At 46.6% G+C, this 27809-nt stretch overlaps 1 protein-coding gene across 1 annotated transcript in view; it reads left to right on the top strand.

The window, feature by feature from the left end:
• The window catches only part of LOC126210562 (arylalkylamine N-acetyltransferase 1-like), a 48425-nt gene extending 21370 nt beyond the window's left edge, over positions 1–27055 (top strand). Inside the window, exons 3-4 of the mRNA XM_049939828.1 lie at positions 15754–15878; positions 26755–27055. Of these exons, the coding sequence (XP_049795785.1) occupies positions 15754–15878; positions 26755–26956 (327 nt within the window). The 3' untranslated portion in view covers positions 26957–27055. The remainder of the gene's footprint in view (positions 1–15753; positions 15879–26754) is intronic.
• The last annotated feature ends 754 nt before the right edge of the window (positions 27056–27809 follow it).

Consider the following 27809-nt stretch of genomic DNA (forward strand, 5'->3'; position numbering starts at 1 on the left):
CTTGCCAGCAGCCATAAAAATCTTAACAACCAATGAAATTCAGTTTAAGAGAAGCCTAAAGGATTTATTGGTGGCCAACTCCTTCTACTCCATTGATGAATTTCTTAGTAAAACCAACTGATTTGTATATAAGTACAACATAACTTCTGCACAATTTCAGTGCAGTAATGTGTTCATTGAAAATTTGTGTGTGTGTGTGTGTGTGTGTGTGTTAGTATAATCTAACTTCTGCACCATTTCAGTGCAGTAATGTGTTCATTGTAAATAAGTATTACAGTAGTTGTATTACCTTATAAATAAATAAAAAACTTTTTTATTTTAAATTCAGTGCATTAGTATTTGTAAAATTACTCTTAGTGTTCATTAAAAAATGACGATCATTCCACTTGGGACCTGTGGAATGGTACATTAGCTTATTTGTTTTAATTGTAAATATTTGTCATGTATTGTTGTTTTTCTGACATGTTCCACATCCTGGAGGACCTCCTCACTACGGATCAATTGGAATGAAAGTAAATCTAATCTAATCTAATCCAAAGACGTCTAACTCTTTCCTTATTTTATCTGCATCTTTGCAATAACTTTCTGGTGTGTCCCCCCCCTTGAGTTTTACTAGATTCTATGTGCTCTAACAATTGTGACTGGGCGCTAATGACCTCAGTAGTTGAGCGCCCTTAAACCACCCCAAAAAAAAAAAAAAAATCTCGTGGTCGGCCAGCCACAGTCATCTGCTCTGTTGTGATTCTTGAGTTTCTCCCGGCGTATTTGATAATCAAAATATCTACGGGTGTACTGCCGGTCTACAGTGTCCAACGGGCACAATATTTCGGCGATCATACATGTCGCCATCATCAGGTGAACTGACGCACTGAGCTCCTGTGAACGTGCCGGCACGGAGATCCGTACACTATGGCTGCTCAGGGGGAACTGGGTTCGGTCGCGGCGGCGGCCGATTTAAATACCCTCCGCCCGCGGCGCGCTCACTCCGCCGTCCGCGCCCCGCGCCACGGTCGTGCGGTGGAACAGATTGCGACGGCGTCTGAGATGACGTCGGTGTGATGGCTCTGTCCGCCGTGGTCGTCAAAACTATACGTTTGCTCGATTTACTCTTGATTAACCCAATCGCTGCTTCCCAAGCCTTGCTAAGATTATAGCCACAGTCACGGTTTATGAGGTCGTCATTGGTGCGAATTTCGATGGCCTCTCTAACAACGCTGTCCCAGTATCTCGACGTCTGTACCAGAATCCTCGTGCGTTCATACTCCATAGCGTGATTTTCCGACAAACAATGTTCAGCGACCGCCGACTTGCTCGTATACATCAGTCGAGTGTGCCTCTGTTGTTCACGGCATCGATCCTCGACGGTACGAATCGTCTGACCAATATACGACTTGCCACATTGACACGGAATCTGGTACACGCCGGCCTTCCTCAAACCGAGGTCATCTTCGGCGCTCCCCACCAGTGCACGAGTTTTATTCGGAGACTGAAACGGAGGGTAAACTACCTTTCCTTGGCGTCTTGGTAAAGAGAAGGCCTGACGGCACCCTAGGCCATGGGGTGTATCGGAAGACAACGCACACTGATCTGTATTTGCACGCAGACAGCTGCCACCACCCTTCACAGAGGAATGGGGTGCTTAAAACTCTAGTACATAGGGCGCGCACTATCTCTGACGCAGAGAGTCTACCCCAGGAATTGGAACATCTGAGAACTGTATTTCGAAAAAATGGGTACTCAGAGTGGCAGATTCAACGTGCTCTCCGCCCACCCACTACAGCACAACCTGTGGAGATGGATGAAATCACGAGGGAGGAGGTAGGCACTGCGTTTATCCCATATACAGGCGTACTCTCGGGGAAAATCGCCCGCATTTTGAAGAAACACCGGGTCGGAACTGTGTTTTGTCCTCCGAATAAAACTCGTGCACTGGTGGGGAGCGCCAAAGATGACCTCGGTTTGAGGAAGGCCGGCGTGTACCAGATTCCGTGTCTATGTGACAAGTCGTATATTGGTCAGACGATTCGTACCGTCGAGGATCGATGCCGAGAACAACAGAGGCACACTCGACTGATGTATCCGAGCAAGTCGGCGGTCGCTGAACATTGTTTGTCGGAAATTCACGCTATGGAGTATGAACGCACGAGGATTCTGGTACAGACGTCGAGAGACTGGGACAGCGTTGTTAGAGAGGCCATCGAAATTCGCACCAATGACGACATCATAAACCGTGACTGTGGCTATAATCTTAGCAAGGCTTGGGAAGCAGCGATCGGGTTAATCAAGAGTAAATCGAGCAAACGTATAGTTTTGACGACCACGGCGGACAGAGCCATCACACCGACGTCATCTCAGACGCCGTCGCAATCTGTTCCACCGCACGACCGTGGCGCGGGGCGCGGACGGCGGAGTGAGCGCGCCGCGGGCGGAGGGTATTTAAATCGGCCGCCGCCGCGACCGAACCCAGAGTCGCTGAGATGTGCAGCCGCGAGAAGGACGTACCTGCGCCTGCTAGCGACGCGAAGGGTGTGGCAGATCGCCGTCCGGCCGCGCTTGCGCGGTCGGCGGCCCCATCTGGCCCCCCACTTATGACGACCACTGCTATGGCTATGGATTTGACGGACACTACTCCGGAAACGTTGAAGACTGCGCTGTCTGCTCCCGTGCCAGATTCTGAAGATGAGAGCTCTACCGCCCCTCAGCCACGCGGACGCAGCGGGAAACAGAAGAGGAGGGCAACAGCTGCGACGGCCGCTGCTCGCAGCTCGCCGATTGAGAAGAGAGCCAAGCAAGATTTCGCCCCTGATGCCGACGGTTTTGTCCCGGCCCGGCGAACTGCAAGACGCATGCTGTCGTCGACGACGCCTCCAACTGCCGTCGCCAACTCATTCGACGCGCTCGATGACGCGCCGGAACCCACGCCGCGCGTTCCTGCGCCGAAGAAAGACTCCCATCTTCCGCCGGTGGTCCTCCAGTTTCGGCCGCCCTATGGGGAACTGCAGAAGTTGTTGCGCAGCTGGACAACGGCCGTGTACACAGTGAAGCCTGCAGGGCGTGACCTGTACAGGGTCACACTCCGCACTGCCGATGACTATCGCCGGGTCACTCAGGAGGCGTCTGAGCGTGGTCTCCCTTTCTATATCCACGCTTCCGCGCCCGACAAGGTCCTGAAGATTGTCTTCCGCGACCTCCCGTTCAACATGGAAGCCGATCACCTGCATCGTGAACTCGCTGACCTGGGCTTCTACATCCGGACCGTCGTGAAGATGAAGTCGCCAAAATCACGTGAAGATATGCCGCTCTTCCTGGTCGTCTGCTCTGACACCGTGGAGAACCGCAAACTCTATCAATTGACGCGGGTCGCCGACGTTCCGGTTCAGACCGAGGATCTTCGCTCCCGGAGAGGCCCTGTGCAGTGCTTTCGCTGCCAGGGGATCAATCACGTCGCGCGCCACTGCTCTATGTCGGACAGATGCGTTAAATGCGCCGGCGCTCATGCAGGAAGTGCGTGCCCCCGTCCGCCCACCGAGAAGCCTACATGTGCACTCTGCGGCGGTGCTCCCGTGGCCAGTTATCGTGGGTGTGAGGTGTGGAAGCGTGCCATCGCTCGACAACGTGGCCAAACACCAGCGCCTCATCAGAAGAAGCCAGCAACGAGACGACCAGGCGTCTCTTTCGCGGCGGCAACGTCTGGGACGCCCTCCGCCTCCCCGGCTGCGTCGGTTGCTCCCGCTCCCGCCGCATCCGAGGCCGTGCCGACACCTGAGGCTCCTACACCTCCACCACAGCTGCCAGTGGCGGCACCGGGTACTGCCTTTCCCGGGACGTCAGTCGGACCGCGCCCTGCCAACCGCCGGCGCGGGGGTCGTCGCCCTGTGGGTACCCAGCGCTTGGCACCGTCCGTCGAGCAGCCCCAGGTGGGCTCTCACAGCGAAGCAGCCCCGCCTCCCCCCTCCAGCGCCGGGGCCGCGCCGGCTGCCTCCACCGCTGACCTGGCCAACCTCGTCGCGCAGCTCACAGCCCTGGTGACCAGTGCTACGAAGTTGATTGAAGTCCTGTCGCAGCAACTCACCGCTGCAGTGCCGATGGCCTCTCCGGCCCCGACCGCTGTCAACACTCACCAGCCACACCATGGGCAGCGTTAGAGGGCTCACGGTCGTCGCGTGGAACGCCAACGGCATCCGCACTCAAGCTGGCGAACTACGCCAATTTCTCCGCGATGAAGCCGTCGACGTCTGCCTTATCAATGAAACACACCTGAAGCCTGGGGTCGACGTCAGGGCGGCGAACTACTCCAGCTATCGCACCGATCGATTGACGGCAGGTGGAGGGACAGCCGTCTACGTCCGCACTGGCATTCGTCACCATGTGATACAACTTCCACCACTGGCAACGCTGGAGGCCACTGGTGTCGTCGTTCACACCTCGGCGGGCGCCATCACGTTCGTCGCGGCCTATCGGTCGCCGTCTCGTCCCCTGGACCCTGCTGACATCGGTGCTCTGCTCTCCATGAGGGGGCCGGTGTTCGTCGCCGGGGACTTCCACAGTAAACATGTCTCCTGGAACTCCAGGATCACCAATGCCGCTGGCCGCTGCCTGCTCCGGGTAGCGGAACGTCACCATGCGCTTGTGGTGGGGCCGTACGACCCGACGATCTTCCCTGCCCGTGGCCTCCCAGATATAATTGACATCGCGGTCGTCAAGGGCATCCCTCTTCAGATCACCGCCACGACGAGGACGGCGCTGTCTTCGGATCATGTCCCTGTGGTTTTTGATATCGACCTAGATGCCCTTCAGCAGCCCAGGCGAGGTATCTCACTTGCTGGCATCGACTGGGACAGGTTTCAAGAAGCCGTGACGCACTCACTCGCCACCGCGCCGCCCCCTGCGGAAGCTGGAGCGGACGAAGCACTTCTGCACTTCGCGGCATCGACGCTCGACGCTGCCGCTATAGCGACGCCGCCCCGACCTCGCCCTCCGCCTGACTACTCCCGCCAGCTGCCGCCGGACATCCTTGCGGCCATCACTGAGAAGAACCGGGTCTACCGGGAGTGGCAGCGGACGAGAAATGCCAACACGAAGCGCCTTCTCAACAGGATGCGTCGGGACATCAGGGCCGCCATCGACGACCATCGCAACCGCGACTGGACCAACAAGGTCGCCACTCTTTGTCTTGAAGACGGCTCCGCCTGGCGGACGGCGAAGCGTTTCCTACGCCGCACGCAACGCATCCCTCCGCTGCTGGTTCATGGTCAGGCTGTCTGCGAACCATCTGCGAAGGCTGATGCCCTCGCAGACGTCTTCGAGGCCGCGTTTACGCCTATCGAAGACCCAGCTGACGCTGTCCTCGACGCCCTGGTTGCTGACCGGCTCCCACGCTACCTGGAGGCACGCGACGACGACGACGTCATTGAGGAGACAACGGCGGAGGAGGTGTCTTCCATCCTGCGTGCCCTGAACCCCAGGAAAGCTGCGGGCCCAGACGAAGTTTCTAACGCCCTACTTCAGAAGTTGCCGCCCGTGGCTGCCACTCATCTTGCCGACGTTTTTAATGTCATCCTCCGGTCCTGCAGTTTTCCTCAGTCCTGGAAGCATGCAGAAATCGTGGCGATTCCGAAGATGGGGAAGGATCTGCGGCATCCCGTGAACCACAGACCTATTAGTTTACTGCCGGCCGTCTCCAAGGTCTTTGAAAGGGTGTACATCAGGCGGCTGCAGCGCCACGTCGACGAGGAAGGCCTCCTGCCCGAAGAGCAGTTCGGATTTCGCAGGGGCCACTCGGCCGTTCATCAACTCCTTCGGCTGGTGGAAGATGCGTTCGTCGCCCTCGAGCAGCGCGAGTTCTTCGGCGCGGTGTTCTTGGACGTGTCGCGCGCTTTCGACAGTGTGTGGCACCGCGGACTCTTGTTCAAACTGTTTGAACTTGGGGTCCCGACGTCGCACGTACGTCTCATCGCTTCCTATCTTGCCGATCGGACCTTCCATGTGCGGGCCGCGCAGGGCTTGTCCTCCGTCCGCCGCATCAACGCCGGTGTGCCACAGGGCTCGGTCTTGGGGCCACTCCTGTACTCGCTGTACACGTCTGATGCGCCGAAGATCGACCGTGTGCGGCTCGCCCTGTACGCGGATGACACGGCTCTCTATACCAGGAGCCTCAATGCCGCCGTCATGCGCCGCCGTCTGCAGCTCGCCGTTGACACCCTGACAGCCTGGGCAGTCAAGTGGCGTCTCCAATTCAACGGTGTCAAGACCCAGTTCCTGATCGTCACCAGGCGCCTTGTTCCTGCAGGTTTTGAACCGCTCACCGTCGGTGGAAGCCCTGTCCCGTGGCGCCCAACGGCGCATTACCTCGGCGTCACCATCGACCGCCGACTCACGTGGGTTCCGCATATCCGCGAAGTGAAGGCCAAAGTGCGGAACCGGCTCCGCACCCTGTACCCGTTCCTGAACCCCGACTCCCACCTACCACCGCGGCTGGGCATCACCCTGTACAAGGCGCTGCTCCGTCCTGTACTCCAATACGCCGCGGTCGTCTGGGGGAACGCCGCCGACACGAACCTGAAGAAGCTGGAGACACTGCAGAACCGCATCCTTCGGCTCGCCCTACACCTGCCTTACGATTTTCCCACCGCTCATCTTCACGACGTCGCGGAAGTACCTCTGCTCCGTGACCTCTTCCAGACGACCGCCCGCACCTTTTACGACCGTGCTGGCCGGTCGCACAACGCCGAAATCCGTACGCTGGGCCGCAAACTGCCGCGCAGCGTCACCACCCGCTGGCCACACATGCTCGCTATATAGCTAGCTCTGCAGACCTGTGCTGAGGAGACACCCAAGAAGACAACCCACATATGAAGACGCAACATCAGCATGCATGGGAGGCAAAGCATTAACTGCTGCGAACTCCATCATACTTCGGAGGCAATGTTATCTCCGTGCAGATCCACGCGACGACCGAACCCAGTTCCCCCTGAGCAGCCATAGTGTACGGATCTCCGTGCCGGCACGTTCACAAGAGCTCAGTGCGTCAGTTCACCTGATGATGGCGACATGTATGATCGCCGAAATATTGTGCCCGTTGGACACTGTAGACCGGCAGTACACCCGTGGATATTTTGATTATCTGCTCTGTTGTTTTTACCCCTTCTGCCTGTTTCTTGCGTCTCTCTGTGGTTTTCTTTTCCTGTTTTGTCCATAGTAGTGTTGGTTGGCCTTCTGTCATTCTTCTAGTTCTTCCATTCTACTGTCATTGTGCTGTACGTCTACTTTCTTTTCTTCTTTCCGTTGCGTAATTATTTTACCGGGAACAGGACCGATGACCTTGCAGTTTGGTACCTCCCCCCCCCCCCCCTCCATCTTCTAGCCAACCAACCAACCAACCAACCGCGACGATTTGTTATCGTCGCACGCACTCCGTCCATTTCCGGACACATGTTTATAGGCCCTTTCTTCCCCCATTTCCAGTCAGAAATCCGTTTCTGCGGTTTGTCGGTTTTATTAACGTTTACTCTGTTTAACCTGAAGTTCCCTGCTCGGTTCTTTTTGTACGTACAGGCTAGTCTGAGGAACTGCTGTAGAGATTTTGATGCGGTCATGGAATTTCTGGGAATGATATCTTGCCAAAATATATATATATATATATATATATATATATATATATATATATATATATCCAAAACAGGCAAAAATCGCTGAGATTCTGGATTCCCGGAATGGATGAACATATATATACACTCCTGGAAATGGAAAAAAGAACACATTGACACCGGTGTGTCAGACCCACCATACTTGCTCCGGACACTGCGAGAGGGCTGTACAAGCAATGATCACACGCACGGCACAGCGGACACACCAGGAACCGCGGTGTTGGCCGTCGAATGGCGCTAGCTGCGCAGCATTTGTGCACCGCCGCCGTCAGTGTCAGCCAGTTTGCCGTGGCATACGGAGCTCCATCGCAGTCTTTAACACTGGTAGCATGCCGCGACAGCGTGGACGTGAACCGTATGTGCAGTTGACGGACTTTGAGCGAGGGCGTATAGTGGGCATGCGGGAGGCCGGGTGGACGTACCGCCGAATTGCTCAACACGTGGGGCGTGAGGTCTCCACAGTACATCGATGTTGTCGCCAGTGGTCGGCGGAAGGTGCACGTTCCCGTCGACCTGGGACCGGACCGCAGCGACGCACGGATGCACGCCAAGACCGTAGGATCCTACGCAGTGCCGTAGGGGACCGCACCGCCACTTCCCAGCAAATTAGGGACACTGTTGCTCCTGGGGTATCGGCGAGGACCATTCGCAACCGTCTCCATGAAGCTGGGCTACGGTCCCGCACACCGTTAGGCCGTCTTCCGCTCACGCCCCAACATCGTGCAGCCCACCTCCAGTGGTGTCGCGACAGGCGTGAATGGAGGGACGAATGGAGACGTGTCGTCTGCAGCGATGAGAGTCGCTTCTGCCTTGGTGCCAATGATGGTCGTATGCGTGTTTGGCGCCGTGCAGGTGAGCGCCACAATCAGGACTGCATACGACCGAGGCACACAGGGCCAACACCCGGCATCATGGTGTGGGGAGCGATCTCCTACACTGGCCGTACACCACTGGTGATCGTCGAGGGGACACTGAATACTGCACGGTACATCCAAACCGTCATCGAACCCATCCTTCTACCATTCCTAGACCGGCAAGGGAACTTGCTGTTCCAACAGGACAATGCACGTCCGCATGTATCCCGTGCCACCCAACGTGCTCTAGAAGGTGTAAGTCAACTACCCTGGCCAGCAAGATCTCGGGATCTGTCCCCCATTGAGCATGTTTGGGACTGGATGAAGCGTCGTCTCACGCGGTCTGCACGTCCAGCACGAACGCTGGTCCAACTGAGGCGCCAGGTGGAAATGGCATGGCAAGCCGTTCCACAGGACTACATCCAGCATCTCTACGATCGTCTCCATGGGAGAATAGCAGCCTGCATTGCTGCGAAAGGTGGATATACACTGTACTAGTGCCGACATTGTGCATGCTCTGTTGCCTGTGTCTATGTGCCTGTGGTTCTGTCAGTGTGATCATGTGATGTATCTGACCCCAGGAATGTGTCAATAGAGTTTCCCCTTCCTGGGACAATGAATTCACGGTGTTCTTATTTCAATTTCCAGGAGTGTATATATATATATATATATATATATATATATATATATATATATATATATATATATATATATATATGCGTAACTGAGTTTGAACGCAACACTCATTGCCGAGTCTTTCTTCTACTTGGCCAATTTTTTACCACCGTTTACTTATAATTACAGAGGGCGTGCTAAAAAGTAACGCACCCGAGTCTGTCACGTGAAAGCTCATAAAGGTTTTGGAATAAAGTAGACTATATGGGTGTTCTAGATCCTTATCTTTCATGTCTACACACTCATTATTCAACGTAGTCACCACGTACACATCTCTCTTAGAGACCAGTTTGTTGACACCATCACTGTAGAATCTTTGTTGACGGAGCCACAATCTCACCTCTGCTTGCTGCAGCGCTTCATCACTATCAAAGTGAAGTCCTCGAAGGCGTTCGTAAGGTTCTGGAAACGCATGAAAATCGGGTGGGGCCAAGTCAGCACTCTACGGAGGATGATCGTTGAAAGCGAATCGGAGGTGTAAGGTTGCTGCAGATGTCGCAGCATTGTCATGCTGAACGAGAGGGTGCCCCATGTGTGGAAGAACTCTTCGAATTCCCGTTTTCAGTTTGCTGAGGGTCTATTTCTCACGCTCCGACACAGTTAAGTTACACATCACCATATTACGCGATACATTTAGGAGCGCTCGAGCGGTAGTGAGTAGCAACTTGCTTCAGCAAAGTGGGACATTCGACCAAATAATAACATGTAATCCTTAAACGAACTACGCCCTCGTAGATGTTCCTCTTAGCAAGGTAGGGAATCGGCAAATCAGATTTTATTAACATTTGTTTCGCCTGAGAAGACTGTAATCTGAGTCGTGTGCATCCTGAGTAAGGCCAACTGTTATTCCCCCAGGTATAGTGCTACAACGATGAAAAACCTTTTTTTCATGATATAAAGAAGAATTGACGATATTAAAAATGTCATATAATTTTATTATTTTAGTTTTTGTGCTCAGTGAATCAAAGACTTTCTAGTGCACGGAATAAACTAGTATTGTTTGTACTACGTAACTGTATATGATTGTTAAGTGAGAACTGATTCTATGTAAGACATTTTGTCTGGGCGGATTTTGTTCTCGTACTGGTCGGTAGAGAAAGAAAAGTTTCTTAATCGATGTATGTAATGTGACTGTATAAAGGCTATAAAAAGGAGAGAGAGAGAGAATCCTTGCGGACAATCACCATATTGTATAAGAAAAGGTAAATACAAGTTATTCAAAGCAAATATCTCTAAAGTGTATCGTCTTGTGATTTATAAAGACTGAAAACTGCGGTGTTTAATCTAAACCTGCCCTGAATAACAGCGAAGAACATTTATGTCATCGTATATTTTCTTCGTTTGACCACGGTTCTGATTAGCTTGTTACTTTTTGTTACGTGACGTGTTAGGAATATTTTCATTATACGCGCAAAAGTGCACACAGCTTTAATCGAACCTGCATCTTTCGGAAACGATAACTCTTAATCAGTACAATTACGCGAATATCGTCTAAATCGCAACCGTGATCACAAAAGTGTTTCCTGGACCTGATTTTTATAAATGTGTAGACTTGAAAGCGAACAGCATTGCACCATCGCTGGTTCGCAACAATTGAAAGAAAACAAAACAGAAACTTAATAACGTTAAATTTTAACGCCATCAGCGTTACGAAATCTGAACGACGTAAGTTAATTAATTGAATATTAACAGGAAGAGAATTATTAAATTTTAAAAATTAAATCATAGCAAGAATTTATGTTTCTTTGCATTAGTACTTGAGTATCAGATACCATCATATCTAGTTAAAAGACAGTGCGTAAATAAAATTGCCACCTTTTATAATTATTATTATAGCAATTCACAAACAATGGACTCTTCCTTCACGTAATGTACACACTAGCACTGCCGATATTTTTAAAAATACACCCAGTATATCGAAGTTAAAAAAATATCATTATCGTCTCGCTAACTATTGAGAAAAAGAATCGATATATCAACGGAAAAATATGGACTTACTGGCCCATAAAAATATCGGCTTCAGACTGTAAATATACTGCCGGTTTTAGAGCTGTAGATTTAAGTATTGATTTATTATCAGATATTCTGTAGATTAACGAACGGCGTATCCCCTTAGAGCAAGAATTGAAAGGAAAACGATGCACGTTCACGCTTTCCGATAACCACTTTTCTAAAAATGATACTTCATGTATTTGTAAGTGGCACAATAAAAGGTGTCCGACGGGTCCGTAGCTCGGTATCGTCACATACAAGATATGCCTGGGACTCTTCATGTTGACTTCCCAGTTTTTTCATTTCTACCAACACCAGCGACCTAGCAACTGTAGTGTCAAAATTTCATGGTGAGGTAAACGTTGCAGGTTCTGTTGGTAGCGCCGAGCGCCGATTACGTCAGCATTTCCGCTCTCACTTCTGCGCCTACCGCAAAGACAAAACCTCGTCATTTAGATCTTTGTCCATCATTTTCAGCAACTATTTTTGAAGAATGTCGATATGAAGAAATAGCACACTAGTTGTGTTAAAAATTGTTTTTTGACGCCACTGGCGTGCTGTGTCTACTCATTGTAAATCTTGTTATTCCATTCACAGCGCCGCCACTCCCCCCCCCCCCCTCCCCCCCTAAACCTTCGTCTTTTGTACCACATATACTTTCTTCATGGTAAATGATGACACACAAAACAGTTGCAGGATAAAGATTTATTAAAATTCTTGACCAAGGTTTCGGTATATATAAATATACCTTCATCAGAAGTAAAATGCCCTGAACAGGAAGACACTTTAACTAGCAAAAACTTGGCATCGGAAATGAGAAAGAAAAAACACTATAGCTTAGGTAACCGCAAAATTACCAGAGTATTACAGGCACAAAAACTTTTAGTCACTTACTAAAATTACTTCTTGCAATGGAGATTAATAAAACAATTGTGCCAAAGGCGTCGTCAGCAGTTAAGACATCATCTCCATTTATACAACATGATTATGGACACAGGGTGAATTTGAACACAGTTTAGCATCAGTACTTCGCCTATGAACTATCGTGACGAGAGTGTGAAAGCCCTAGGGCGAATGGTTTCACTGCGAGAGGGCACTTGTGGTATGTGCCAGACACTCGCGCACATTAAAATCCATGGATACATACACATGCGGAACAAAATTATTAAAAGTTGTGCTGATTCAAATCTTCTTTCTTAATAAATAAAACATATCAGAACCAGTTAAAAACATCTATGTAAAATAGAAAATATGGAAACAATGCCAAGTTTTTGCTAATGAAAGTGTGTTCCTGTTCAGGATATTTTACTTCTGATGAAGGTATATTTATATATACCGAAACCTTGGTCAAGAATTTTAACAAAACTTTATCCTGCAACTGTTTTGGCTGTCAACAATTACCGTGAAGAATTTCAACAGTTGCTGTGTCAGCCATGTTTCAAATCTTGAAACATACTCTTTCATCAAAGAGTCAAAGAGAAAGATTGGACGTGATGAAAGTTCAAAAAGAGGTAAGACTCCTTCACACAACGAAGGTAAAATCAAGTACTATAACAATTTCAAATATTTATTGATAATTGCGAAAATATATAATATAAAATAAAAATAACGGCACTCGAAGTTGCCATTTCGATATCGATACATGAAGGAGAAGAATGTCGCCGATACATATCGTTACACTTGGAGAAAAATATGGGTATATCGATATTTTATCAACAGCCCCACACGGCCACCTGTTGTTCTCTCTAGTCAATGGACTCTTCTTCACCTAATTTACACAGGCGACACTACGTCGGAGAAGGCCCACCGCTGGTTCTGTAATGCAAGGCAGGGGTTCGGCACGCTGAAATTTAGCTGGAATGCACCGGAGAAAATATGCATCTGGTTGAGGATGAGGTACCGCACACACCCACCTCCTCTCGCCTGTTGCCTGTAAACTAATCGAGGACGTGCCCTTTTTGAAGGTCGAGTTAAGCTGTTTCGCAAATAATTGTAATGGAAGGGGTAAGAGGCGAGCATTGTTTCTTTACTCTAACGAAAAGACTAGAGCTCCGATTGATGACTAATATTTTGACGCGGTCTTCTCTGGTACTATAGTTCAATTCTTTTATCTTGGCGGCTCGCGCATGCCCGCCCAGACGCGGGAGATTGCTGCGTTGCCAGTTGCACGCGCCAAGAGAAGCAGCGCTGTAGTATAGTACAGTTCGCAAACTTACGTTTAGAGGGGCGCGCAGTTTATGAAGTAACGCCACCACGGCTGCATTAACCTTTACGCTGCTACAGAGACGTGCTCCCCGCATTCCGCGCTGTGCGCGATTTTGTCATCAGCGCACTGCTCGCCTGTGCCGACACATGGTGTTTCGACTGCTTTGACACACTTATCATTCGATTTCACAAAAACTATTTGGCCCAAAAATTTGATCTGATTTTTACACATCTTCTTGACTGATACCTTTCCCCCATAAATGACTTAATTTTGTTTTGATGTTCAGCACAGTTATTGTGCAGCATTAAATGTAGTAAACCATTGCACGAAATATTGAAGACTTTGCAGAGGTAAAATTCCACAGCGTATATTTTCCGTATGGTCGATTTTAGTTGCCACTAGAAATTTCAAAAAATTACATTCAAACGAATAAAATTCATGAAGTAAGACACTTCGAAATTGTTTTAAATATAGAAAATAGTAGGCACCAAACAAGATTTGAACTCAGACCCTTTTGCGTAGCAGCCAAACACCATAACCATAACCATAAAATGCAGCTCGTGCTGTAACATATTTTCTGGAGAATTTTAAACAGTCACACAAAATACCTACAAACACTGTTGGTATGACTATGAATTATTCACGTTCATTGAACTACAATAGGAAATAAACAATTACCACTGTTCTTTATTGCGAAAAAGCGGTTAGTGAGAATGAATTTCCTTTCTATCGCCTGAATTAGGAGGCTTATTGCTTCTTTGGTTTAGTTAATTAATAGAATATGAAGCAGTTGGTATAAACAATGCTTTTTCCAAACTTCCTTTTATAGAAATTCTGCTATCAAGACACTGCTTTTGTTCAATTACTTTATTTGTGACTGAACGTTTCTAAAACTGAAGACACTCGTCCGTGATCTGCAATGCAGCTGAGCTCTGGCAACGTCGTTCTCTGTTCACTGGCTGACTGTGTTTTGTGACGTCAGGTGTGCAGAACGAACCTAAACTCGGCCACTGTCGTAAATGACACGCACTTTAATTAGAAGAGTGCATGGGATTTCTGACAAATCTCGCTTCAACAAATCACGATCTCTCGCTGGCTGACGCTGGTTTTGGTGCTCTTTTGTCTGCGCCGTCAGAATTCGAAATACGCAGGGTTCAGCAAACATTCAGGCTCACATAATGGTGAAGTACACTCTAGTACAGATGGCGTTTCCAATCAGGTGCTGTGAAGAATGCTAAATTCGCGACTCGGTGTTTGAAATCAGCAGACTGGCGCCGTGTGAATTTCAGCAACGTCACGATAACTTTAGACGTTACTCAAAACCGTACTGATGAGTCTTATTTTAGTTACTTCAATCATTTCGTGATTCTGGAGTGGATGTCTATTACAGTGAATCGGGTTACCACGTCTTGCTCGTTAACTTGTCAAATTTCCTGTGCATCTCCGAATATCAGCTCTCCTTGTATCACGGGTAAAACATTTATCTCTGCCATATCGTTTAAAGGCGATTCATTCGCGATCTCCGGAAGTAACACTTCCTTGATACTATGTTTCCCTATACCTTTCGCGTGAAATGTCCGTGTTATATGTTACTGAGGCTGTTTAATACTCCGTGTGCATTTCGTTAATTCTGAACAAACACGTTCGTTATGTTTAGCTCTTCCCCATGTGATTCTTGTTAAACGACTATGCACGACCTGCCTTCCTTTTGCTATCATTTCGGTTGTTAGTAATATCCGTCTGTCTTTTATTATGGATGAACCAGGGCCATAAGGCATGTTTATATACGAAGGACATGTTTCTTTGACAGTTAATTTATGCAAATCTTCATTCACTGTTAACAGCCTTTGCTTAAGAGAGGTGGCAGAAGCATTTCATCGTAATAAAGAAAGTGATGTTTTCGCCACCAGCTGGAGTCAGAAAGTCACTTCTTCCTTACAAACAATAGTGTTCTCGTTTGATGAAACAAACAAATAAACTTTAAATTAGAAGATAATAATTTGTATGTGGTTAGTCTATGCCTCAATCAATTAAATCACTAATCTGTGGGACAACCTGCTTACTACTATCGAATTAAGATGCTGCTGTATGTATACGTTACTGGAGGAGATGGCATACAGGAATCTTGGGCTTCAGACGCCGATAGCTTACCACACACACACACACACACACACACACACACACACACAAACGCAAAAATGATCTGAGGGGGTATGGCCGCTCTTCTTGCAATCCTGGTCCGAGCAGAGATGGGTTAGCAAGTATAAACACCTTTTATCAGTATCTGTAATAGTACATAGTGTAAGGTTGGTGTGTTTATTCATGCAGGTGAAGTATCATTTGTGAATGCGTCATTAATAACATATTTGGCGCATTGTAGGTGTCAGAGAAGCTGCGTAACATGTACCCTGACATCGACCATCACCAGGTGGAAGTCCTCGGGGGCTCCGTTGATACAGCAGTAAGGCGCCGTGGGATCATCACGGATCTCATTGAACACAGCAGGTCAGTAGCAAATAAATATATAAATAAGCACCAGACAGCTCTTCCTGAATACTGTTCCTTATAAAGATGTCCCCCCCCCCCCCCCCGCTCCAAGGAGCTCCCGGTTTTTCTGTGAATTCATGCAAGGCACACATGAATCCCGAAGCTATCAGGGCCCACTCTTCCTTCCTGTGCTGCATTTCGTTCCCCGTGCCCTTCCCTCCCTGTTATCGCTTCTTCCCTTCTCCCCCCTCCTCCCCCTGTCTAGATGTTCTTACTTATGACGACCTGGCTGTCCACATAGTTTCCTGTCTTCCTTTAGATTTTGTTTCCCTTGCCTTTTATTTTTCAACCTTCCTTTTTGACATCTTTGATTTCCTTTTGGGGTTTGACCTCCATGTCTACATTGTCTCCTCATAGCTTTGTGAGCCGTTTGGTGAAGCATCCCTAGCATTTATGATGTGGAAACCTCTCTCCCTTTCCTTCCCTCCTTCCTGCCTCACCATAGACCCTCCTCCACCTCACTATGTCACCAAGCCCCCTGGCAACACAGGGATCACACTTCTGATGCCTGAAGCATTGCCTCCCCACGTCCCTGTGTATGCCTAGGAGAGATTGCTTGTCATTCTGGAACATCGGAACGCCCAGCAGTGGCAGCTGTGACAGACTCTTGTCATGTCTGGGTGGCACCCATGACAAGAGCCCCCAATCTGACTGGATGGTATCAGGGTAGATGCTATGCCTGTGAAACGTATTAAGCTCCAAAAAACTGGACGTTATTCTATGGCTATCTCTTCAGTTGTTAATCGAATATTTAAACTGTTTATATGACCCTGCAGTCTTCTCTTCCCTGGCTACACCCTGGGAGGAAGGCGAAGCTCGTCAACTTGGGGTGAAACACTTTCAAATGGTTCAAATGGCTCTGACCACTATTGGACTTAACATCTGTGGTCATCAGTCCCCTATAACTACTTAAACCTAACTAACCTAAGGACATCACACAACACCCAGTCATCACGAGGCAGAGAAAATCCCTGACCCCACTGGGAATCGAACCCGGGAACCCGGGCGTGGGAAGCGAGAACGCTACCGCATGACCGCGAGCTGCGGACTGAAACACTTTCCCCACTACCTAGTCCGCACTAACACTGACGGGAAAACGTTCGCCATCAACGAGCAATTATGTTTGTGGAAAATATCGTAGACAAATTTGGCGAATTGGAGTCTCTCAATAAGATGCAATTGGGTTCACTGTTGATTAAAACCTCTTCTGCCAGCCAGTCTGCAGGCCTTCAAGCTTGTAACCGTCTTGGCGACGTCCCAGTGTCCATTACTCCTCACCAGTCCTTGAATGTGTTTCAGGGAGTCATTTTTCAGAGGGGCCTCATCCTTCAAATTGATGAGGAACTCTGAACCAGTCTGGAAAGGTGGGCCATTCTTTTTGTTTAATGTGTTCAGAAAGGTCATAAGGATCATCTGTTACTGGCGTTATTATTCTGACATTTGAGGGAGATACCTTCCCAGAGATGGTCAAGGTTATGTGTTATTGGTGTGAAATGAAACCGTACGTCCCGCCACCCTTGAGGTGTTGTCAGTGCTTGCATTTTGGGCCCATGTCTTCCCAATGTACAATGGCCCTCTATGTGGTGAATGTGGACACCCATTCCATGAGAGGAGCCCCCGTGTTCCACCGCCAGTATGTGTTAATTGTCAGAACCATCACCATTTTCGCCTGACTGCCTGGTTTATAAGAAGAACATACAGGGGTATAAGTTCCTTGACTATTTATCCTATGCTGAGGCTCGTCAGAAATATGACCAATTTCACCATGTGTCGATGACATCTATGCCTCTGTTATATCCTTCCCCTCCTCCCTCCACCTCACTCAAGCCCCACCCCACACTTCTCCTGCAGTTCCCACGCCCTGCCCTACAGGTACTGTTTCCCTTCCCCAGTGTCTCCCTTCTTCGATGCCTGCTGGTAATGGGGCTTCCTACCAGGACCCTTCCCTCATGTCTCCCAGGCTGTAGGCCTGCTGCCACAACTCCACCACGGGACACACTATCTATGCATCCCAAGGTCACCTGCTCCCTTTCAGTTCCAGAAGTGCAGAAGCCTGCTCTTCCTCAGTGCCCTGCCCTCCTTGACCTATGAAGGAGGAGAAGGAGAAGAAAAAGAAGACTCAGGACAAGGCCTCGCGCCTCATAACCTGAGTCTGACCTCTTATTTATGGATGTCACCCTGACCTAGTTGGTGATGGATTGTGACCCGATAGTGTGATTGGCTCCAGCTGGTTCAGCTCCCTTTCGGATCCCATATCATCCTTATTCAGTGGAACTGCAACCAGTACTATTATCACCTCCCACAGTTTCAATCCCTTATTTCGTTTTACGAAGCAGCTTGTGTCACTTTCCAGGTATCTCATTTTACTGATGCTCACTCACCAACCCTTCCTGGGTTCCATACTTTGTCGGAACCAGGTCGGCCCTTTGAGGGCTTCTAGTGGCATTCACACATTGGTACATACAAATGTCGTTAGTACACGGATCCCCTTTTGTACCACATTGAAAGCAGTTGCCACCTGGATTCACTGTGACACAGCGGTCACAGTTTGCAGTCTCTACCTGCCTCATGACAGACCACCTACAGCTCGTGTACTAAATGACCTCTTTCAGCTACTTCTCCCCTCCCTTCCTTCTGCTTAAGGATTTTAATGCACATGCAGTGCTTTTTCGTCTAGTTTGGGGCTCTTCATTGACAATTTTTTGCAGACCACGACCCATTTCTTCTTAATGATGCTTCCCTTACTCATTTTAGTACCACATATGGCACTTTCTCTGTCATTATCTTTCGTTCACTTTTCCTCCCCTCCACTTTTTCCTTCCTTACAATGGTCGCCAAACGATGACCTCTGTGACAGCGACCATTTCCCATTGATTCTCTCATTCCAGCCTCCTGATAGCCAGGTTTCCTTGCTGGGCTTTCAAATGCGCTGACTCCCCTCTATATACCTCCCAGGTGCTGTTTACACCATCTTGCTGCAGTTTTCTTCGATTTTCATAAGAGCTACAACACAGCTCGATACCAACAAATCCTACTTACACTCCATGAGTAAGGGCCCCTCTCCCATTACTTAATGCTCTGAATGATCAATGTGACAAAAAATGGCACTGTTCTCATGTCTCCGCAGACACAGCAGAACGGCATTCCAGAGGGCTCTATATTAAGTGTCCTTCTTCTCATGCTATTAATGAACTTGTGGTCTTCATGAGACTCTGCTCTGTAAGTGGATGATTTCTGTATCTGGACTGGCTCGCACTCTGAGCCTCTGTGGAATGACAGGTTCAGGGTGCCATCTGGTGCACGTCAATATGTTCTCTCCCCTAGAGTCAAGGGTAATGAATTTGTCACTGTACTAATGTCCATCCTGATCTGGAGCTCTACTGCAAATCCCAATACCTGACCATGGTTCCCCAGTTCCACTTCTTGGGTCTTCCTTTTTACAACCAGCTTACTTGGTTGATACATATCTGCCATCTGTAAGTTGGCTGTTTTCACTTCCTTGCCCACAACTCTTGGGGTACAGATCGTTCAACTCTACTTCACCTTTATCGGACATTAGTTCTGTATCGTCCGGATTATGGTTGTCCAGTTTGTTGACCCGTTGCCCCTTCCACACTACTCCTCTTTGACCCAGTTCACATCATGATATCAATTTAGCCACCGGTGCCTTTCACACTAGCCTGTTGGTAGTCTTCTGGTTAATGCTGGGATCTCTCTCTTTTTGGTTTAGCTGTCCCAGCTGCTGATGTCTATACCATAAGTATTCACTCTTCCCCTGCTCCTATTTTTGTGGATTAGGGACATCACCCACCTGCTGCTCACCATCGGATGGGTTTACTGGTTGGGCACCACTTCACTTCTCCCCACCATGATTTCCATCTTCCCTCCTTTTCCTCTTGTTTTTTTACACTGATGACTCTAAATCCGCTGATCACATTTTCTATTGGCATGTAACACCATCTCTCGTTTGCCACATATAATATGTTTACTGTGGAATTGATAGCAATCTATTGGGGCCCCTCTGCTTTATTAAGCAGTCCTCACTCACCCAAATTTTGTTATGTACAATGAGTGGCCATTAGGCAATTGCTCGGCGCTTTTTCCCACCGCCTCCTGGGCTCTGCCATCCACGACCTCTTCTCATCAATCTTGGGAATGCTGCTTGTTCAGTTGATTTCCTTTAGGATTCTGGCCATATGGGTATCCTGAGTAATGAACTTGCTGATTGTCTTGGTGGGAGGATTGGTGGGGGCGGCTACCTACTCCCATTCTCCATGACCCCAGCCTCATGTCAAATCCTCTTTTTACTCAAACATGGGCCACCTCTCAGGCGGCTACCACAGCCCCCCGCCCCCTCTCTAATAAATCCTTTGTGCGTGAATATGTGCGTATATGCTGTCTTGTGTTTCAAAAGAAGAACTTTCCAGAAAGCTTATTGTTTAGTGGTCTTTTTGTTATGCCTTTCCATGACTCAATATCTCTGCTATATGGCGAGCAACAAAAGATCTTTTCCTGAAAGCTTAGTGCTTAGTGGAGCTTTTGTTATGTCTTTTTGCGACTCAATATTTATGCTATATTGTGAATAACAGTCTGTCCTTTTCATTAATATTGCCATTTTTCCATACTGAATTTTCCATTGTTCTATTTTGAACTTCAGCTGCTGAAAATTCTTCCAGGTTCTATGGCGGTGGTCCATGGAACTCTTCTATCCCTGATGTTTCGTCCAAGGCTACGTTGGACATCTTTGGAGCTGCTCCTGGTTGTGCTGAGTCTTTCCGACTGACGAGTCAGATGTCAAAGAGCAGCATAAATACTTCTAATCGATTCTGTAGCGCCACTGTCCATATATTGCTGAGTGTCATATATGGACAGTGGCGCTACAGAATCGATTAGAAGTTTTTATCTTTGACATACTATGATCGATAGTTAAATTTTATCTTTGACAAGGTTTCTCTCTGCTATCACGTGAAATCCAGACCACGCCCAGTTTTCACGGTATTTATGCTGCTCTCTGACGTCTGACTCATCAGTCAGAAAGACTTAGCACAACCAGGAGTACCTCCAAAGATGTCCAACGTAGCTCTGGACGAAGCGTCAGGGATAGAAGAGTTCCATGGACCACCGCCATAGAACCTGGAATAATTTTCAGCAGCTGAAACATCTGGTCGCGAAAGCCTTCATTGTACTATTTTGAATTTGCTTCATAAACAATGTGTTACACAAAACAAATGCCGGCCGCTGGTGGCCGAGCGGTTCTGGCGCTACAGTCTGGAACCGCGCGACCGCTACGGTCGCAGGTTCGAATCCTGCCTCGGGCATGGATGTGTGTGTTGTCCTTAGGTTAGTTAGATTTAAGTAGTTCTAAGTTCTAGGGGACTTATGACCTCAGCAGTTGAGTCCCATAGTGCTCAGAGCCATTTGAACCATTTTGAACAAAACAAATGTGAGAAGAAACTATAATGTTTGCAGTGGAACAATTTGTAAAATTTTGTCTTTACTTTTTGTTTGTACTTATCAGAGGGAAATGTGATTACTTTTATTTTTGTTTTCTTATGCCTCTACCTGACAAGACAGAATAAGTTTTTGTTTCCTATCATCTCTAGTATTAACAATAAAGCAAGATGCAACATTTATTTTGACCACTGTATGTAGGCTTTGTAGCTGTTATAATGAGTAGGAAGAGGTATAATGACGTGTATGGGGTGGACAAAATGAAACTGGCCCCAGCCACTTCATAGATCAACCCTTTCTGGTGTTCGAAGACTTTCCAGACAGTTACAGTTGTTATTCGCTTCAAAGCCGGTTTCGCGGCATTTTGCCGCTAAGTTCTGCACTGCAGACTTTGCTAGAGGTTTTGCAAAACACTAAAAGTCGTAACTCCTTGTGCAAATAGTTCAGCACACGCCTTCGTCGAATTACGCTTTGCATAATACTCGACAGAGAACACGTGCTGTTTCATCGTGAGCGCCATTTTTTGTTGTTACATCTGAAGATTCCTGCTCCCCTCTCTCAAACGTCATGCCGCAGGAAGGTACTCGCGACAGAGCAAGCAGGAGAAGCGCATGCGCAGATATGTGACAGAAACGATTGGTGCATCGAAATCACGGTTTCCAGCATACTACGTGATGGAACAGTTCCCCTGTTCATTGGCCGGGTGAATTCCGCGTCAGTCTTTTAAATATTTCACTGGACGTTCGTATTTTTGCCGAACCTACACGGGGCGGTTCAGCTGCCTCTACCGCTACCGTTTTATGCAACCCGCAATGTTATACCTTGCCGTAGTATACCACTCTCGAGATTTTCATACTCACTTGCTCACTACGCGCAAACTGTTAGTCCTAGACAAAAAAAAAGTGAATAGAGCTTTTTCTAGGATATTTAACGCAGTTAAATTTTGCGTTGGGATATGTTTTCGCCGATGGCAACGGTTTTAGATACTCAAGAAAAACGCACAAAAGTGACGTCCAAACGCACCTCCACCTCTCACTTATGCCTCATCAGTCAGAATTTCTAGGGTGTTGTTTGAGGTGCTTCCTCTTACCACTGTACAAAAATTTGCGACTCCACCAACTATTCCCAATATTCGATCATTTTTTATCTCTATAGATTTGGCTATTACGCCACCGGCGTGGTTGGCTACTTCGTTAACACTATTAATTTAAACGTGTCGGTAAGAGTAACGAACGAAATGTGACTTATGTAAACGTTACGATAACACTAATTACGTTGGCAATTCGATCTAAACTCAAACCTTACAAGCACAGTAGTTTAGTAGTCTGAAGGCCGACAATTACAACGATGCAATTGTTTTTTTTTATGTTAGTAAAATTCACAAAATCGTTAGGTAAAATTTACACATACTACAACTTTACAATTTGTATGTGCTCGAATAAGCGCGTGGCGTAATAAGGCCAGTCAATGAAGACAAAACAGGTCGAATGTGGGAAGTGCTATCAGAAATATTTGTACAGTGGTAGGAGGGAGTACCATGAACAACATACTAGAACTCTTGAGAGATGGGGCGTGAGTGTGGGTATGGGGGTCTGAAGGTCATTTTAGTACGTTTTTCTTGGATAACTGGAAAACTACATCTTCTACCGAAAACATATCAGAGAACAAAATTTAACTACATTAAATTTCCTGCAAGGAAATTCTGCAGCGAGCGAGAGAATATGAAAATCTCGCTCCTGGTCTATGATAACATTAGGGGTTGCATAAGATGACGGCAGTACGGGCATCTGGCTCACCCTGTATACGGGGTGGGGCGCTTAAAACTGTTTTTGGAAATAACTCGAAAACTACAAATAAAATTTGAGAAATCTTCGGAAAAAAGTTGTTCATCTGGAACTCGACCCTCCGTTGAAACTCTAAGGGGTGGGGGATCAGTTTGGAAATCTTAAAAAGAAATCCCCTTTCTTTACTACATATTCGGATTCTCTGGGAAAAAATACGTAACTTGTGTATTTGCCGTCAGTTTCGTTCCGTCCTCTAACTGACACAAATAAAAATTGGTTAAAACCGTTGAAAAAAGGATCCCAAGAAATACAAATCAGATTAGGGTCCTAGGAGGTTAGAAAGGTGATTCTTCTGAAATATTTAACTAAAATCAGGTTCCTTATAGCAGAAAACTGCTTCACTTTGTCGACATTATTGGTATAATTTCTTTCACAGATGACGCTCAACTTGCCTTAACCAGAGGGGATTAATAATCGATATAATGCCGATTTAGTTGATAGACGATTCGTAGAAGTTGGTTCATCAGAGAAAAATACCTGCGAAACAAAATCATCATAGGGTGCTATTTGTATCTATCTACAAAAGTTCAAGCAGTTCGGAGCCATCCATCCTACTTCCTGATATAACGATTGGTGATGTGTATTGAACTAGTGTTCATACAGTATGCACAGAGCACTTTTTTCGAAATTCCGGGACCTCGTGCGATTTGCCGAGACTTAATGTATTTTTAGGGTTCTGTGGCTCAATCCGTAAAAGCTGAACCCTTAGACGATCGCTTTGTCTGTCTGTCTATCTGTTTTGTGTATCTGTGCAACTGTTAAGAGCCCTTTCTCTCAGGAACGAGTACAGTACAAGTTTCTAAGTCAGTGTATAAAGATACATAGCCATTTATGTCACATATTCTGGTACTTAAAAACCCACTCATCAAAACCGACATGGCACTTCCCGTTGAGCTAGTCATGAAATTTGGCAAGAAGCAGAGTTGAAGTGCACAAGCAACCGGAAAAATCCGAAATTGGTACTTTTAATTATATCACAGGGAAAAGAAATTCCTATGCCATTTGTTATCATACTTCAAATTGGGATTTAAAACATTCTCAAGAGTCTTGGGATATCTGGGACCGTTATCTTTCCCGTACCAATGTCGATAATAGACAAAAGTCGTCAGTATCCTCGATTCCCGGAATAGATGAACTGTCTGGCTATGTAATACACTAAAGAGGCAAAGAAACTCGCACACCTGAGTAATATCGTGTAGGGCCCCCGCGAGAACTCAGAAGTGCTGCAACACGACGTGGCATGGACTCGACTAATGTCTGAAGTAGTGCTGGGGGGAATTGACACTATCAATCCTGCAGGGCTGTCCATAAACCCGTAATAATACGAGGTGGTGGAGATCTCTTCTGAACAGAATGTTGCGAGGCATCCCAGATATGCTCAATAATTTCCATGTCTCGGGAGTTTGGTGGCCAGCGGAAGTGTTTAAACTCAGAAGAGTGTTCCTGGAGCCACTCTGTAGCAATTCTGGACGTGCGGGGTGTCGCACTGTCCTGCTGGAATTGCGCAACTCCGTCGGAATGCACAATGGACATGAATGGATGCAGGTGATAGGACAGGATGTTTACATACGTGTCACGTGTCAGAGTCGTATCTAGACGTATCAGGGGTCCCGTATCACTCCTACTGCACACGCCCCACACCATTACAGAACCTCCAGCTTGAATAGTCCCCTACTGACATGCAGGGTCCATGGATTCATGAGGTTGTCTCCCTACCCGTACACGTCTATCCATTGAAAACAATTTCCAACAAGACTCGTCCGACCAGGAAACATGTTTCCAGTTATCAACAGTCCAATGTCAGTGTTGCCAGACCCAGGCGGGGCGTAAGGCTTTGTGCCGTGAAGTCATCAAGGATACACGAGTGGGCCTTCGGCTCCGAAAACCCATATCGATTATGTTTCATTGAATGGTTCGCACGCTGACACTTGTTGATGGCTCAGCATTGAAATCTGCAGCAATTTGAGGAAGGGTTGCACATCCGTCACGTTAAATGATTCTCTTGAGTCGTCGTTGGTCCCATTCTTGGAGGATATTATTCCGGCCGCAGCGACGTCGGAGATTTTATGTTTTATCGGATTCCTGATATTCGCGGTACATTCGTGAAATGGTCGTATGAGAAAATTCCAACTTCATCGCTACCTTGCAGATGCTGTGTCCCATCTTTCGCGCGCCGACTATAACACCGCGTTTAAACTAACTTAAATATTGATAAGCTGCCATTGTAGCAGCAGTAACCGACCTAACAACTGCGCCAGATACTTCTTGTCTTACACTGGCGTTACCGACCGCAGGGCCGTATTCTGCCTGTTTACATATCTCTGTATTTGAATACGCAGGCCTATACCAGTTTGACATCTTCAACTTTTTTAGTCCTGTCTTCCTCAGTTGCGTGTAACATTACGGTATATTGATAATATTCACTTATGGACCGTCTGACAGCAACTGAATAAAACACAATTTTAGTGCCGTACGCGTTTCGCCTTTATTTTCTGCAACGCACAATCAGTGGCCTGGAGGATCCTAATCCGCAATAAGAAATGGGGGTTCGTATTTAAGATTCCAGAGCTAGTTCCTCTCCTGCCTCCTGAGACCCTTTGAGACGAACTATTTGTATTCATGCCTTTTATTAACCCGATTTGTAATTCTTCAGATATTTCCAAAAACAGTTTAAAATGGTAATTTTACAGCCGTTGCCTTTTTGTGCAAGGCACCGGGGTACTTTCTTAGAGAATGGTATTTGATTTATAACGCCAAAAAAGTAAGTCTACCAAAGTCGAAAATATAACAGTGTCTTCAAAAAACAACTTTTCTCCTAAATTTAAACAAGGCGCTGTATACGAACACTACCAGCCTCCACTTGAATGCGATATTGTTAAGCCCACTGAGCTTCTGTGAAGTACACGTAACGTTGCCCGCGCTTTATTGTAGCAGACAGTGTAACTTAATTTGAATAACGTGACTCAGACGCATTCCTTCTTGTTTGATATGTTACGTAACGGGACAGTCTTACAGCCAATGTTCTAGTAAACTCCGGTTTCGCATGCATTATTTTCAAAGTGGTAGTGTTCTGTAACAGTGCAAATTATCAAGAGTGAGAGAAAGTCTACGTTTCTCAACATTTCAAACGCATTACAATTTCTAGTTCACTGTAAGATATGCGCTGCCTGAGAAACTATGTACAAAACAGGATTCACGATATGAGACGCTCAAAATATATGGGTTTCAGCGCTATTCTGGCACACGGGTAAATCTTCTGAGAGGCTACACTGTAAAAGTTGACTGAGAAATAAATACATACTCGTAATTACATATTTAAATACCTGATCAAATAATTTTGTCGGAAGAGCAATTGATACAAATCTTGGGAATGGCTGAGGTCAAATAGAAAGATCACATCCTTTTATTAGTGAACAGACATAAAATTTACTCAGCCATTAAACTTTCTTCATTCATTTATTATAGGCTACAACAACAAAAAATGTATATGCTTCTGAAACTTGTTTCACGCATATTCATTATATTATTATTTTTTACAGAAAAATTGGAAAAGAAAAAGGGATACCTCTTATGAGGGCTGACTGCAGTAGCATATATTCCATCAAGGCTTGTGAGTATTTTGGCTTCAAGAAGATATTTTCCATCAGATATGATACTTATCAGCGTGATGGAAAAGTAGTTTTCCCACCCACAAAAGAATCTGGTGATGAACTTGCGACATACGTTCAAAAGTTAAATTAACTATACCTCTATTAAAATACTATCTGTCTTGATGTTAGTGCTTAGTTCTTTGATGGCGCTTTCCAGTCCTTGTGTACCCACATACATACATATACATACAGATGCATTAACAAACCTTGTTCTGGTAAATCTATGTAGAATTTAAAGTATTATGGAATAAGTTGAATATACATCAGTAAATAAAGACAGTTATGTTTATCCATAGTTAAATATAAATCCTTAACCAATAGACTCGTTGTTTACATCCATGTACACTGCTACACGTTTTCATTTTCACTTCCAGTTATACTGTTAGTCTGATATTCTCAACCAGAAAATAGCTATCTGGAAAACAGAAGCAATGTTTTATCAGAGTATTCTTGTCGTTGTTTGCGCAGAAGTGAAAAGTTACAAATAAGTACATTATAATTTTATACTTATAACTCAGATTATATAAAAACTGTATTTGGCGATGCATGGTGTTTCCTTCTACTACTCACATTCTAACAGATCACTAATAAGCATCTGGAAATCCAGATCCAGTATGCTCAGAAAACTCAAAGGTTTCATCACAAACTCTTTTTAGGTATTGTGCCTTGCTGGATTCTTCATAACTTTTTACTTTGAACCCAGTGGTTTCGTGAAAGGAAAGTAGAACTAGCTACACGTCTAATGCTTTTTGTTAAACTAGTTGATGTTTATTTCTCATGATGTTTGGTAAAATACATGTGCAATATTTCTTTTACGCATAGTTCAGCCCAGTATGTTATATGTAGCTTTTTGTTCAATCTGGTAATATGTTTGGGAACAACAGTATTATCAGGACACACCATACTTGCATGTACAGGGTGATTAGAATTAAACTGCCGCCGCT

Source organism: Schistocerca nitens, chromosome 10, assembly GCF_023898315.1.
Source record: "Schistocerca nitens isolate TAMUIC-IGC-003100 chromosome 10, iqSchNite1.1, whole genome shotgun sequence".
Classification (NCBI taxonomy): Eukaryota; Metazoa; Arthropoda; class Insecta; order Orthoptera; family Acrididae; genus Schistocerca; species Schistocerca nitens.